Source organism: Myotis davidii, unplaced genomic scaffold (genome assembly GCF_000327345.1).
Source record: "Myotis davidii unplaced genomic scaffold, ASM32734v1 scaffold299, whole genome shotgun sequence".
Taxonomy (NCBI): Eukaryota; Metazoa; Chordata; class Mammalia; order Chiroptera; family Vespertilionidae; genus Myotis; species Myotis davidii.
Window position 1 is genome coordinate 2,439,831 of NW_006293088.1, and position 12,401 is coordinate 2,452,231.

A 12,401-nucleotide genomic window follows, 5' to 3' on the forward strand; every position below is an offset into this window, starting at 1 on the left:
ATTTCTTTTGAGAGCCAAATGTTTTTTAAATTATATAGGTAGGTACATTGTTATTAACTTAATTAGGGTGCTCCTAAGCTGGCCTTTGCAAAAACTGTTCTCAGTCTGAATGAGGTACGTTCGCTGAGGTCGATCCCTTCCAACTCTCACATCCATACTCGTCTTGTATACTTGTTTCCTCTATCTCCTTTTGTTCATCCTCTCTATATGTCCAAACCATCTCAACATACCTTTCTCAATTCTCGACACTACATCTTCTTTCACCCACAACGTTCCCTAAAATTAACTTAATAAAATTTACTTAAAGTTTTAAGTCAACTTAGCTCTATACGTGCGTGCCCAGAAGTTGGTATTTTGTGGAAGAGCAACACTCAAGGGGCCAAAGAGCCACATGTGGCTCGCGAGCCGCAGTTTGCCAGCCACTGTTCTAGAGGGATCAGGCAAGGAGAAAAAGTTGTTTTCATTTTGTTTACAAAGGTATAATTTACCAAATTGTTATTAGTTATAGGCAGCTTACATGAGAAAAAGGATTTCTTAAATCTGAAAAGCAAAAGGAACCAACAATGTTTCCAACAAAAAACGTCATAAAATTACAATCATCCTCATTAGTCATTCTCATGTAACTGATTTCTATTCTACTTATCTAGAGTTAGCAGTTTTATGAACCCATCACTTTTTTCATCAGAATTCTGAAGATTCTCACCCAGTTCAGTGGTATGATCTTAAACTTATCAGAGACCTATAATCCAGAGTACTTACCAGAGTCTGGCATACATTTCCTTGAAGTATTTTTTACCTTTAGTTAATTGTAAAGGCTTTCAGAGAAGAATCAATAAAACAATAACTGTGAATTAGGAAAGACTTAAAATGGCCAGGTTAAAGATCTGATGAGAATTGATTGTGTCTGTGATGTACAGCATTTTAAGATAACTGTAATTATGACTGATAACATTATACCAAGGCATATCAGACTTCCTGAAATTTTTATACAATTTCTAGTACACTTATGTTGACATAAAAACACCCAAACCTAGAGAATTTTTATGAGTTTATTTGAGGAAAAATAACCAATGATTTAAGAAATAATAGTTGTTGATGTTTAGTGAGCACCTATTATATGCCTGGCCTGTTCTAAGCTCTTTGCCTCATTTTATCTCCCATGAGATAGGTATTATAGTTATCCTCACTTCTAGTTGGGAAAACTAAGGCTTAGTGATGCTAAGAGACTTTGCCAAGATCACGTGAATAGTCAGTGGTGGACCTGGGATATGAACTCGGATTACTGCCTTTGGATTCAAGTTCTGGGAGCTTGTAACTCAGGAGTTTGTAATTTTTGCCTTCTACTCTCCTGGGTGCACCATGCTTTTTGCATTGACTATACATGACTTTAAAAAAATGTTTCTATTCATTTCAGAAAGAGGGAGGGAGAGGGAGAGAGATAGATACATCAATGATGAGAGAGAATCACGTTGATTGGTTGGCTGCCTCCTGCACACCCCCTATTGGGCAGAATGACAAATTTGCAGTTTCTTTTATGCATTTGAAATTGAGGGGACGGAAAATTACATGAAGGTGGGAGAAAGCCAAGGCATGGATTGGCTCTCTTGAGGGTGGTTAAGTCTTAAAAGGAGGGATCTGATTGGATGGTTCACACATTAGAGTACGCCATGCATATTTTGCAACTTTCTCTCTCTTTGGTATTCTGATACGCTAAAGATGGCCTCCATCTGTCCAAACTCCAATGTCTGTCTCCTTACCTAATTGTCTTCTGCTTGGGATATTACTTCCTGCCCTGCAGTCCAGGAAGTACCACCAGAAAAAATTCTAGGGAGATCATAAGGCTCACCTCATGGCTTCTCTCCTCCTCTCACAGATCATTCTTGTGCTGCCTGTTGTCCAGTCTCAGACAACAGCATCATGTATTTTGTTCATGTATCTATTTATGGCACTAGGACAAGTTCAGTACTAGTTGTTCCATCATGGCCAGGAACAGAATTCTGTTCATTTGTCTTCCCCCCAGCCCCCTCTTCTTCAAATTGGATTTCTATTGATCTGTCTTCAAGTTTACTAATTCCTTTTTTCCGTTATCTCCAATCTGCTCTTAAGCTCATTCAATGACTTTTTCATTTTAGTTATTATACTTTCTGTTCTTGAATTTCCATTTGTTTCTTGTTTATAGTTTGTCTTTTCATTCATTAAGATCGCACGTTCCTTCAATTATCTGAACATATTTTTAATAGCTCCTTTAATGCTGCTGTCTACTAAATCCAACATCTGGGTCATCTCAGGATTGTTATTTATGCATTGTTTTTCTCCTTACTATGCGCCACATTTTCCTGTTTCTTTACAGTTTGGTGATTTCTTACTTCCTAGACATTTTGAATGATATGGTTTAAAAACTAGATTCTGTTATCTTCCTTTAATAAGTGTTAATTTTTGTTCTTGTAGGCAGCTCAGTTACTAGCTGATTATCATGAATTTGTGTAGGCTTGCTTTTTTACTTTATTAGGGCATAATTGTGAAAAGTCCAGATTTCTCCTAAGCTTTTTAGCTTGGTAAGACTCAATTTCAAATGCTATTTCTCCTGGGATTTTAGTCTCAGGGAAAGGTCTACAGTAGGCAAGGGTTGGCAAACTATGGGCTGCAGGCCACATACAGCCTGATCTATTTTTATAAACATTCATCAGAACACAGCCACAGCCATTCATTTACATACCATCTATGGATTCTTTGATGCTACAATGGCAGAATGGAATAGTTATTTATTAACACTTCTGTGATGGTGGAATTATTTCTCCTAGTAGTTATATCAGGTTTTGCTTTACATTTCATGTCTAGAATTTTGTATTCCCTGATGAATTGAACATTTTATAATTTAGTCTCTAGTAATGCATTTTGTCTTAAGGCCTAGTTTTTAAAATATTAGTATGGCTATACCAACTTCCTTTTGCTTAACACTCAACTGATATATCATATCCCCCACTCTTTGAAGTCTTTCTTCCAAAGGCAAGCATTGGCTCCCTCCTTATTTTTAAGTAATATGCATATACTACGATATTTTGGTTAGATTTTTAGACTTTTATCTATTGACTTCCGATGATGGTAAGGATTTAGCTAATACAATTATCCCACCATCTTCCCACTCCCCATTCCAATATAGCATCATTTTTTACTAAGTAAGTATATGGTTTTTTTATTAATATACTACAATTTCACTTCCTTTAAAATTTCCTAAAATGGGTTATTGCCTTGTTTTGTGTTTTTTTTTTTTAATTCACTGATCATTTCTGCACCTTCCTAGTATTCCTTTTTGTTGGATGGAGGCATGTTCTAAATAATTCCATTCTTCTTGCTTAGGATTAATATCTTTTTAGGCCTGCTGTAGAACTGCCACCTTGGGAGCCTGCCATCCTAGGAACCCTTTCTTCCTTCCCTCTAATTAGGATTCTGTTTGCTGCATGTCTTACTCTTTTTTTTTTCCTAAAAGGGAGCATGTTTGCCCTGTAACATTTTGGGGTTATAAAGGCAATAGTACTTCAACAACAGGTATGCCGGCCCTCAAAATTTCTGTCATTTAAGCTATAGAGATCCAATCTAAACTAGTTGTCCTATGGCAGTTGCACTGCCATTGTGGGATCTCCCTTTACCTTTGCCTCTCTCCTGTGTTAGATCCCATTTTCTGCATGTACATCTTCCTTTTCTTTTTTTGGTTCATGCCTTCATTTTGAAAGCATGTGTGTTCTTCAGTAGCTTCCTAAGCAAGCATATGTGGGAGGTGAAATTTTTGAGATTTTGCCAATCTGTGAAAGTGTTTTTTCTACCCTCAAATTTACTTAATAGGTTAGCTGGGTATAGAATTCCAGGTGTCTTAGTTAAGGAATAGACCCAATGTTCTATAGTTCAAACAAGATAGTTTATTCCTCTCTTATATTGACAGTCTGGAGGAAGCAGGCAGGAAGACAAGGTCCCCCCAAGCACCCAGCTTCTTCCCACCATTCCCTAGGTCGATCCTAAGCTAAGTTACCAGCAACACACCTGAATTCAAGGCCACAGGGAGGGGGAAAAGAAGAGTTGGGAAGTAGGCAATTTCCTTTGAAATTGTGACAAAGTTGTGCACACACTGCTCATGTCCTACTGGTCTCTGTGGGGTGAAGTTATTTTCTAGTCCATCTTTTATTTGGTGCACTGCCTTTTTAGGTCCCAGTTTTACACAGAGATCTACATCCAATTTCCATGTGAGGGCTCTGGTATTCATTTTCTATTTTCCCTATGGGAAGCCCAATAAACCCCAAAATTACAGGCCCCAGGGATAGGCAGAGGCCCTAGCAGAACCATCAGCTTAAGTCCTAAGAGTTTCCCAACACCACTACCTACAGAGCCCCAGGTTGTCTGGCCTCGCCATCTTGCTGCCCACATCTCCCCTTCTCCCTCACACACCAGTCTCGAGCCCCTCTTGCCTCCTTGCTGTTCCCAGAGGTCACCAAGCTCTTTGCAACCTCCTGGCCTTTTCACATGTCACTCCCTCTAAATACCCATTTGGGTAGCTCCCTCCCCTTATTCTGCTCAGATGCCACCACCTCCAAGACTTTTGCTGACCACTGTGAGCAAAATAGCTCCTCACAACCCACTACCTACTTTGACTTTCCCTTAGAGCACCTGTAACTACTGACATGGTATTGTGTGTTTTTTTAACTTATGGTCTAACTCTTCCACTAGCTATGAGCCTAGGTAGTTGACTTAGAAAGTAATTCCAGTGAATGGGATGGGGAAGGGACATGAACAGCAAAGGAGAAGCCAATATCAGGATGTGCTATTGAGGAGACTATGAACGGTGGCTCAGAACCAGTCAGGGGAGAGAAGCCTGTATACTTCAGCTGTTGGCTCCTTTGATCAAATGTGGCCCCCGATAGGTGTTTAATTCCCCTGCACTTTGGTTTGCACATGGATCAGAGAAGCTCTGGGGCAGGAAGCAAGGGGCTCAAGCCTGAGGCAAGATCATGTCAGGTGTGCTCAAGCAGGTGGAAGCCCTGGTGGAAGTGGTTGCTGCTGCAATGGCTACAGTGAGAGGTGGGGCCAAAGGACTGTGATCAGGGACTCTAAATAAATATACCCTGCACCAGTCTTTCCCAAGTACTTAGATGAGTGGTCAGTACAAAGTAAACAATCCACTAATATTTACTGAATGAATGAATGAATGAATGGTGCTGCAGGCTAGTGGAGAAAAGGCGCAAGTAGTGATGTGTTAAAATAAAGTAGGCTATGGGTTACAATGGAATAAGCACAGGTTATTGGGGCCCACAGTGGGAGCCTAGCTAGTCGGCGGGAGGAGAGAGAACTTTCTGGAAGAGATTGCCCTTAAGCTGAAATCTGGAAGATGAGCAGGAGTTAATTGCACAGCTGACTTATAAAACACTCGCACATCTAAGTACAAATATCAGTGACAGAAATCAAGGGTAACATTTACCAAGCTCTTCCCATGGACCACACACTTTGCTGAGTGCTTGATGGGCAGTCATTTAACCCTATAACGTGTGGACTTTTTGATCCTTTTCACCCAGGGGACACCTGAAGCTCAGAGAAGTCAAGTGACTTGCAGTGACAGGGATAAGACAATCATCACCCCCCATTTTATGCAGGGGTGACTGTGACTGAGGCTTAAAGCAGAGCAATGACATGCCCATGGTCACAGGAAGTAAATGGCAGAGCTGGGACTAAAACCCAGGTCTCCCAAGTCCTGGGCCTGCGTTCCTGCTCCAGGGCTGGCCAGACATAACAGGCCCCCAGGAAGAGTGAGGGAAGAGGAGGGTGAATTAAACATGGCCAGGCTGAGCTGGGTGGGCACTGCCTCCCCAGCTATTACCAGAAGAAGCTCAAGGAAGGGACCTCGAAGGCCCGAGAGATGGAATCGGCCATAGGCCGGCTGCGGTCCCGGAAGAAGCTTCCCTGCAACCTGCAGCAGGCAGACGGCCTGGAAGTCCCAGAACGAAGGGTCCTCAGGATCCTGAACCGGCTGAAGCAGCAGAGCTACGGTGAGGGCCCTGGGCATGGTGGGGGCTCTGCTCTCCTGCACATCTCACCTCGTTCCCTGGGCCCCTACGAAGTCAGAACCAGGCTGACAGACATGGTTTCCCCTTTTGGGGTTAACTGTGTCAGTCAACGGGCTGACAGTCATTACCCCATCTCCAGCCCGCTGACCAGGCCTTCCACATGGACTCTCCCCAGTGCCTCAGCCCTGACCACAGGTTGGTCCCAAGAGCCAGGTGATGAGCGCTCCCAGCTCATCGATTGAGCACCCACTGGCATCACTCACTGCGTTAGGTCCTTGGCAGATGCGTTAGAACTTAATCCCCATAATCACATATTTACCCCATTTTACAGAAAACTGAAACTGGGTAAGTTTAAGGAACTTGTCCAAGGCCCCACAGCCAACACGTCAGAAAGGGGAGTTTATACCCAGCTCTTACTCCAAAACCTGGGCTCTTTTTACTGGGCAAGGCGGCCTCCCCATAATGGTAGGTACCATTAGATTTCTACTGAATGCCAAGTGATGGGCTAGGAGCTTCCCAGAGTCTGGAGTGTGCCAACCAGACTTTGCCAGGACCCATCACAGAAGACATCTGCTTTTTCAGCTGTAATTAGCCCGTATGCAGTGTTCGGCATTTAGCTGAACGCTTTGCACATACTATCCCTTTAATCCTCATCTCCCACAGTGAGGTGGGTACCACTATCATCTCCAGCCTACATAGAGGCCTGGAGAGGTAATGTGCCCAAACTCAGCCAGCTCGTAAGGCAGCAAAGTCAGGATCTCACCTGGGTCCGCCTGCCTCCCACGGCTGGGTGTATTCTGAAACATCTCCCTCTCCCGTCTCCTCCTCCCTCGCCAGCCGTCAACCTGCAGAGCCCCTACGCCCAGGTGCCCTGCATCCCACTCTGCCCGAGGCTGGACAAGAAGACGGTAGGCCGGAAGCAGGGCGGCCAATACATGTTGGACCAGTGCACCCCCAGCAACCCGAGCACTGATTTTCATAGCCTCTACTTCCAGTCAGGATCTCCAGGAAGCAGGTGGGTGCCCAAAGGGCCAGGGCCCCAGCCAGGCCCATCCACCTCCTTCCCTACCGGGCCCTTGGCCTAAGCCAAGAATCCATCCTTCTAAGAAGTGAGGCCTGGGAGACTGTTGCTCCGGGGAGGAGAAAAGAGAAAGGGGGGGAAAAACTAACGTTGGTTGAAGGCCTGTGCACCAAGTGGATTATTCATGAGTCAGGGTACTTACTTATGCCTTCCTGTGCCCAGGACTCAGTGGTATCTATCATCTTTCTCTTAGGCTGGCACTGCCTGCCTCTCTCATCAGGGGGTTTAACACTCAAGTCCTTTGGCCAAGTCTGGTTCCATGGTAGGTGTAGCAGGAAACAGACGTAGAAGCTGGGTAGGGCGAAGCTTCCCCTGCAGCATTCCCCTTCCAGCGATCTGGACTCGGAGTCAGGCCCCTGAGCCTGACTGTTGGCTCATCGCTTCCCAGGGAAGGCGTCCTCTCCCCTTGGGCACGTGGAGATGGAGCATTTCCTCCCACCCTTCTCCCTAGGGAACACAGTTCTGACGGCCGGAAGTGGCTCAGCTCTGTGCCGGCTCGAACCCACTGACCCTGCGGAGTCCTGACTCTGGACAGCTGTCTAAGACCTGCGGACAGATAGGTCATCAGGCAGGGACCACAGCTAGATTTTGCTTTTGTGGCCTGGTAAGCCAATAAACACCAAGAACCTCAGCCTTCGTGCCCGGTGCTGGGGCCTCTGCCCTCTGGGCACTCACCTGCTTCCTGGTGCCAGGAAGACCCTCACCCAGGTTCTCATCCCTCCACTGGGTTCCCAGGGCACAGGGCCCTAGCCTCCCTTAGGCTTGGGAACCCATAAAGCAAAATGTACCTCAAAGCCCTGCCCAGGGTTGGGGCTCTGGCTGGACATGGCCCTGTGTACTCTCAAGGACAAAGCTGGGATTTTCCCCAGCTGAGCTGAGGTGTTCCTTTTGGACTAGGAGCCCCCCAAGGGCAGGAATTCTCCCTCCTTGCTCAAAGGGAATGGGGAACATAAGGAAGTACCTGGGAAAGACCCCTGAGAGGGGCAGACCCCATGGAAAAGCAGGAAGGGCCTCGCCCATGTTCTCACCAACAGAGCCCCAGGGCCTAGGGGTCCCCTTCCCTTGGAGCCTAAGGGTGTGGGTTCTTACCGCCCAACACACACACCACCTTAGACCTACTTCTCTAACAGAAAGCGAGCCCCTCCCTGGGACTGAGCAGAGGTAGCTCCCAGTGGTTAAATAAGCAGCCACAGCAAGAAGTTAGGAGGCCAGGGACTGAAATGAGGACAAGGCTCTGACAAGTTTAAAACATGTATTTAAAATACAATTTATAAAATGCTTAATCTGCCGACTCAGGAGCCCGCGGTGCGGGGTGGGGTGGGCAGCTGCCCGCTAGATCAGCAGAGCAGGACTGCAGGGGTGCAGCCCTCCCTCCCATGCCCTTCTGTTCAGACACCCAAGGGGCCCATGTGCACCCTTGGAATCACATGGCCAGAAAACAGGACCCCAGAGGTTTCCAGAGTCTCTGCTTAGCAGGGAGGCTGGGGTAGCCCTACCGGCCCATCCCTGAGCAGAGCATCCCCAGATGGGGCAGAGCAGGGTATGGCTGGACTGGACAGGGCAGGGCGGGGCAGTGGGCTCTGGAAGGGGCTGATGGTAGCAGATAGGGTGTTGCCTCCTGCCTGCAGGTGGGGAGCACCCTGATTGAGTGGGCTGAGAAGGGTTGGTCACCAGGCCCAGACCCCCAGCTCCTTTGGTTATAGGCTGACAACAGAGTAGTGGCTCATGGGAAGCAGTTAGCTGGAAGGTCTGAGGCCTGGCTCATGGGGTCAGGGAGGAGCTGGGGGAAAGGGACAGTACCATGAAGGCAGATAAAGGGCAGCAGCCTCAGGTTTCTGCCCCCTACACCCCCCCGGGGTTTTCTAAGCCAAAGCCCGCAGCTTACTTAAAAAAGTTAAAAAAAAAAGCACTTAAGGAAAGTTACAGACAACTACCAACACACACACACACACACACACACACACACACACACACACACCACCCCAAACCGTTCTCCCATCTTCCTTCCCACCTCCTCCAATACAACCCCCCCCCACCCCCACACACACACCACCCCAAACCGTTCTCCCATCTTCCTTCCCACCTCCTCCAATACAACAGTTCACTGTTTTCGTTTTTCTTTTTAAAAAATTTGCTACCTCTCCATCTGGGAAGCCAAGGAGGTACAGGCACACAGTGGGCAGAGCCCCATCTTTGGCCAGAGGGAGGTGGGAGCACCAGTCCCTACTATATCCTCATCCACAGACACCCATCAGCCAGTCTTCCCTCTGGCTCCATTAGGGGAGGGGGGCAAGAACAGGTTGTCCCAATGGCTGGGCAATCAGCACTTCTGGCCTTTCCATCTGGCCTGCCTCTGTGCCCTTCTCCAACTGAAAGGACAGTCTCACTTTGGGCCAGAAACCACTATTACATGAGGGATGGACACTACACATTTAGAATGAGGAAACTTGGTCAGGGCAGTGGAACTATAAAGACAGCAATCAACCTTCTCCCTCGCCCACGCCTGGAGGTAATTCCCTGCCAGAATAGTCTATGGTCACAACTCAACAACCTGTAGGTTCTTACTGACTGAAGCTCTCTGTTCCAGCTCCGCTCACAGACAATTATCTGGCTTCATGCAGTTACAAGACTGTGCTGCGGACTAGTTGCTGATTCAACTGGCAGCTGGCCCTTCCTTCTAAGGGGAAAATGTAGTGGGACATGGCTTGCTGAGCCTGGCCTACATTCCCACAGGGCAAGGCCAAGAGCCAGGTGAACAAAGGTAGAGTGAGACTCCAAAACCTAGCTTGCCACCGTGGCCACCACAAGCTGCCCTAATCACAAAAACATCACACCCGCCACTCCAAAACTCATCCACTGAGTGGGAGGCTGGCTGGCCGGCCGGCTGGGGGTAAGGCGCAGTGCAACAGAAGAGACCAGAGAAAGCCTGAGAGGGCCAGACTGTGCACACACAGAGCTGCTCTGGGCAGCCGCCCTCTTATAGTCTCTTCCACCTCCAGGAGCCAAAGCCAATCCCTAGGCTCCAGGGACAGAGGGGAGACTGCCTTCACTCCAGGCCCTTGCTCTGGAAAAAGGGTGAAGGGTAGCCTAGGACTATGGGGAACCAGTCTGTCATCACCAATCTGCAATGCACAGCTTGTCTTCCCCCATAGGTATTCAGAATGGTCTGCTCCCAAGGTAGTGATTTCACAAAGGAAATGTACCAGCTATAGTTGCCGAGCTGCTGCCATCATTGGAGATGGCACTCCGCAGACACCTTCTGACCACACTAGGCAGGAGGCTGAGCCCTGGAGCCAGACTCTCTCCTGGCGTTCCTTGTGCTGACAGCAAAATACTGAGCAAGCCTCGCATCATTTACTTCTAAGCTCAGGAGTGCAGTCTCACTCCCTGCTCTCTTCTAGAAGTAGCAAGCCCGGCTGGTAGGGAACCACCCTGAGGGGATTGGGAAGGGAAAGTCTCTTCACTTTCCCTGTCTCCCAAAATACTAGAGGTGGGGTTGGCACCCTCCCCCGGCTCTCTGAGCCTATAGAACGAGCCCAGTCTCCAGGTAGGGCCATGATGCCCTGGGACTTAGCTGGGGGGAGGGAGGTATAGGCATGGGGTGCTCATCTGTCCTGGCGGCTACAGAGCCCTGCCCCTTTTCTGGGCGGCAGTAGGAATACAGAAGCTAAGCTCACCAAAAACCTATGGGTTAATGTTTCTAGTAAATTTCCCAGAAACATTTTTAAGTAGACTACCAAACTACCCTTTCTTAATTAAAAATTCATTAAACTGCTAAAACCCTTCCCATGCACTTTTTCTTGCAAATCAGTATTTGTATAAACAAACAAAAATAGGAAGAAAAAAAAAGAAAGGATAATTTTCAAATGGAACTTGCTTTTAAGTGACGAAGACATGCACTTGGGGGTGGGTGGATGGGAGTTCTCATTTGTTTTGAAATCCCAAATTAATGAGCATGATAAACTGTTATTGCTGGCACTGGCTTTACCCCAAGTGGCCAAGTGGCACTGTCTGACTCTCTTAAGTCCCCTAACCCCCATCCTTTCCCTTTCCATTGACTTGGGACAGCCCTTGTAGACATGCCAATCACAGTGGGAAGGGGGAAAAGGGGAAGGTCACAGTGCATGGGGTTCAAGGTCACAGTGGGAGGAGCAAAAGGGATCACAGTGCAAGTTAATCAGGTCCTTCCCTCTGCTCAAGTCCAGTTGTCGGCCACGGCAGTGCGACCCGTGGCGGACGACCCAGGAGGTGGTGACGGCGGCAGCATTCTTTCTTGCCCACATTTATCTGCGCTGTTTGAAGCCTTGTGACCCATCAGGACCCAAAGGCTGTCTGATCACATTATTGGGCTGCCTGCTGTCTTCGGGTTGGGAGATCCTGGTTGGCCTGAAGGGAAGAAGATCAGTGGGAGGCCTGAAAAAGGATTGAAAAGAGGACCCCAAACCTTAAAACCAACCACCCCTGCAGCTGGGGCAGAAGTCACAATGGCTATGAGCCAACTCTGGCTCCCTGAGCTTGCTTCTTTGGCAAGTGGACTCAGAGCACCTCCAGGCTGGAAAGCTCCTCAATGGGGCAGGTGGCCCATGCCCACCTCTGGCACCTGTAGCACTCGTCCCCCTGGTCTGACTCACCATCATTCATCTGGAGGCAGGGGGAGTGCTCAAGGGCCAAGCTGTCCAGAGGCAGTGACCATGGACAGTAAGTACATCCTTCGCAGAACCATGAGCACAGACTTTCCAGAGCGCTGGACCAAGGTAAAGACTCCTAACCCAAAGCTCAATAGAGTGAGCCAGCACCTGCTATTGCTTTGGTCCTGCTTCTCTGCAGGTCATGTGGTTAATGGGTGACTGACATTACTATGAAAGACGAAAGGAAATGGACTTTTCCTTCTCTGCCAAGTGAACAGTTAGACAATGGCTTGCAGCCAAGCTCTCTTCTCCTTCTCTTCCTCTACCACCTCCTCCTCCTCCCCGTGGCCTGGTCGGGGGGTCCACCGTCAGCCCTGCCAGCTACACTCACCTGTCGAGGATGGGCTTCTCTTGTTCCTCCTCGGGGCTGGCGCTGCCCAGGATCCGCTTCCGGGCTTCGGCGTACTCTGCCTCCCGCTGTGCTAGGGACTTGACAGGAAGGGCTGGCCTGCTGGTGGAGTTGGGGCTGCTGACCACACCGTTGCTGGTGGGCCTCTTGAGGATGCGGATCTGTGGGGGGGGGCCGGTGGGAAGGCTATCGTCCTGAATCACAATGGGCACTTTGGGAGGAGATTTGGATTTCCT

General features: G+C 48.1%; 2 protein-coding genes across 5 annotated transcripts in view; one reads left to right on the top strand and one right to left on the bottom strand.

The window, feature by feature from the left end:
• The window catches only part of SPATA21 (spermatogenesis associated 21), a 29,987-nt gene extending 22,304 nt beyond the window's left edge, over window positions 1-7,683 (top strand). Inside the window, exons 8-10 of the mRNA XM_006766776.2 lie at window positions 5,854-6,029; window positions 6,885-7,062; window positions 7,580-7,683. Coding sequence (XP_006766839.1) covers window positions 5,854-6,029; window positions 6,885-7,062; window positions 7,580-7,637 — 412 coding nt within the window. The 3' untranslated portion in view covers window positions 7,638-7,683. The remainder of the gene's footprint in view (window positions 1-5,853; window positions 6,030-6,884; window positions 7,063-7,579) is intronic.
• Window positions 7,684-9,253: 1,570 nt separating this feature from the next.
• SZRD1 (SUZ RNA binding domain containing 1) overlaps window positions 9,254-12,401 on the bottom strand; it is a 26,701-nt gene continuing 23,553 nt past the window's right edge. For all 4 annotated transcript variants that reach the window (XM_006766677.2, XM_006766676.2, XM_006766679.2 and 1 more), the window contains 2 exons: window positions 12,148-12,399; window positions 9,254-11,514 (listed from right to left, as the gene is read on the bottom strand). In XM_006766677.2, coding sequence (XP_006766740.1) covers window positions 11,412-11,514; window positions 12,148-12,399 — 355 coding nt within the window. In that variant the 3' untranslated portion in view covers window positions 9,254-11,411. The remainder of the gene's footprint in view (window positions 11,515-12,147; window positions 12,400-12,401) is intronic.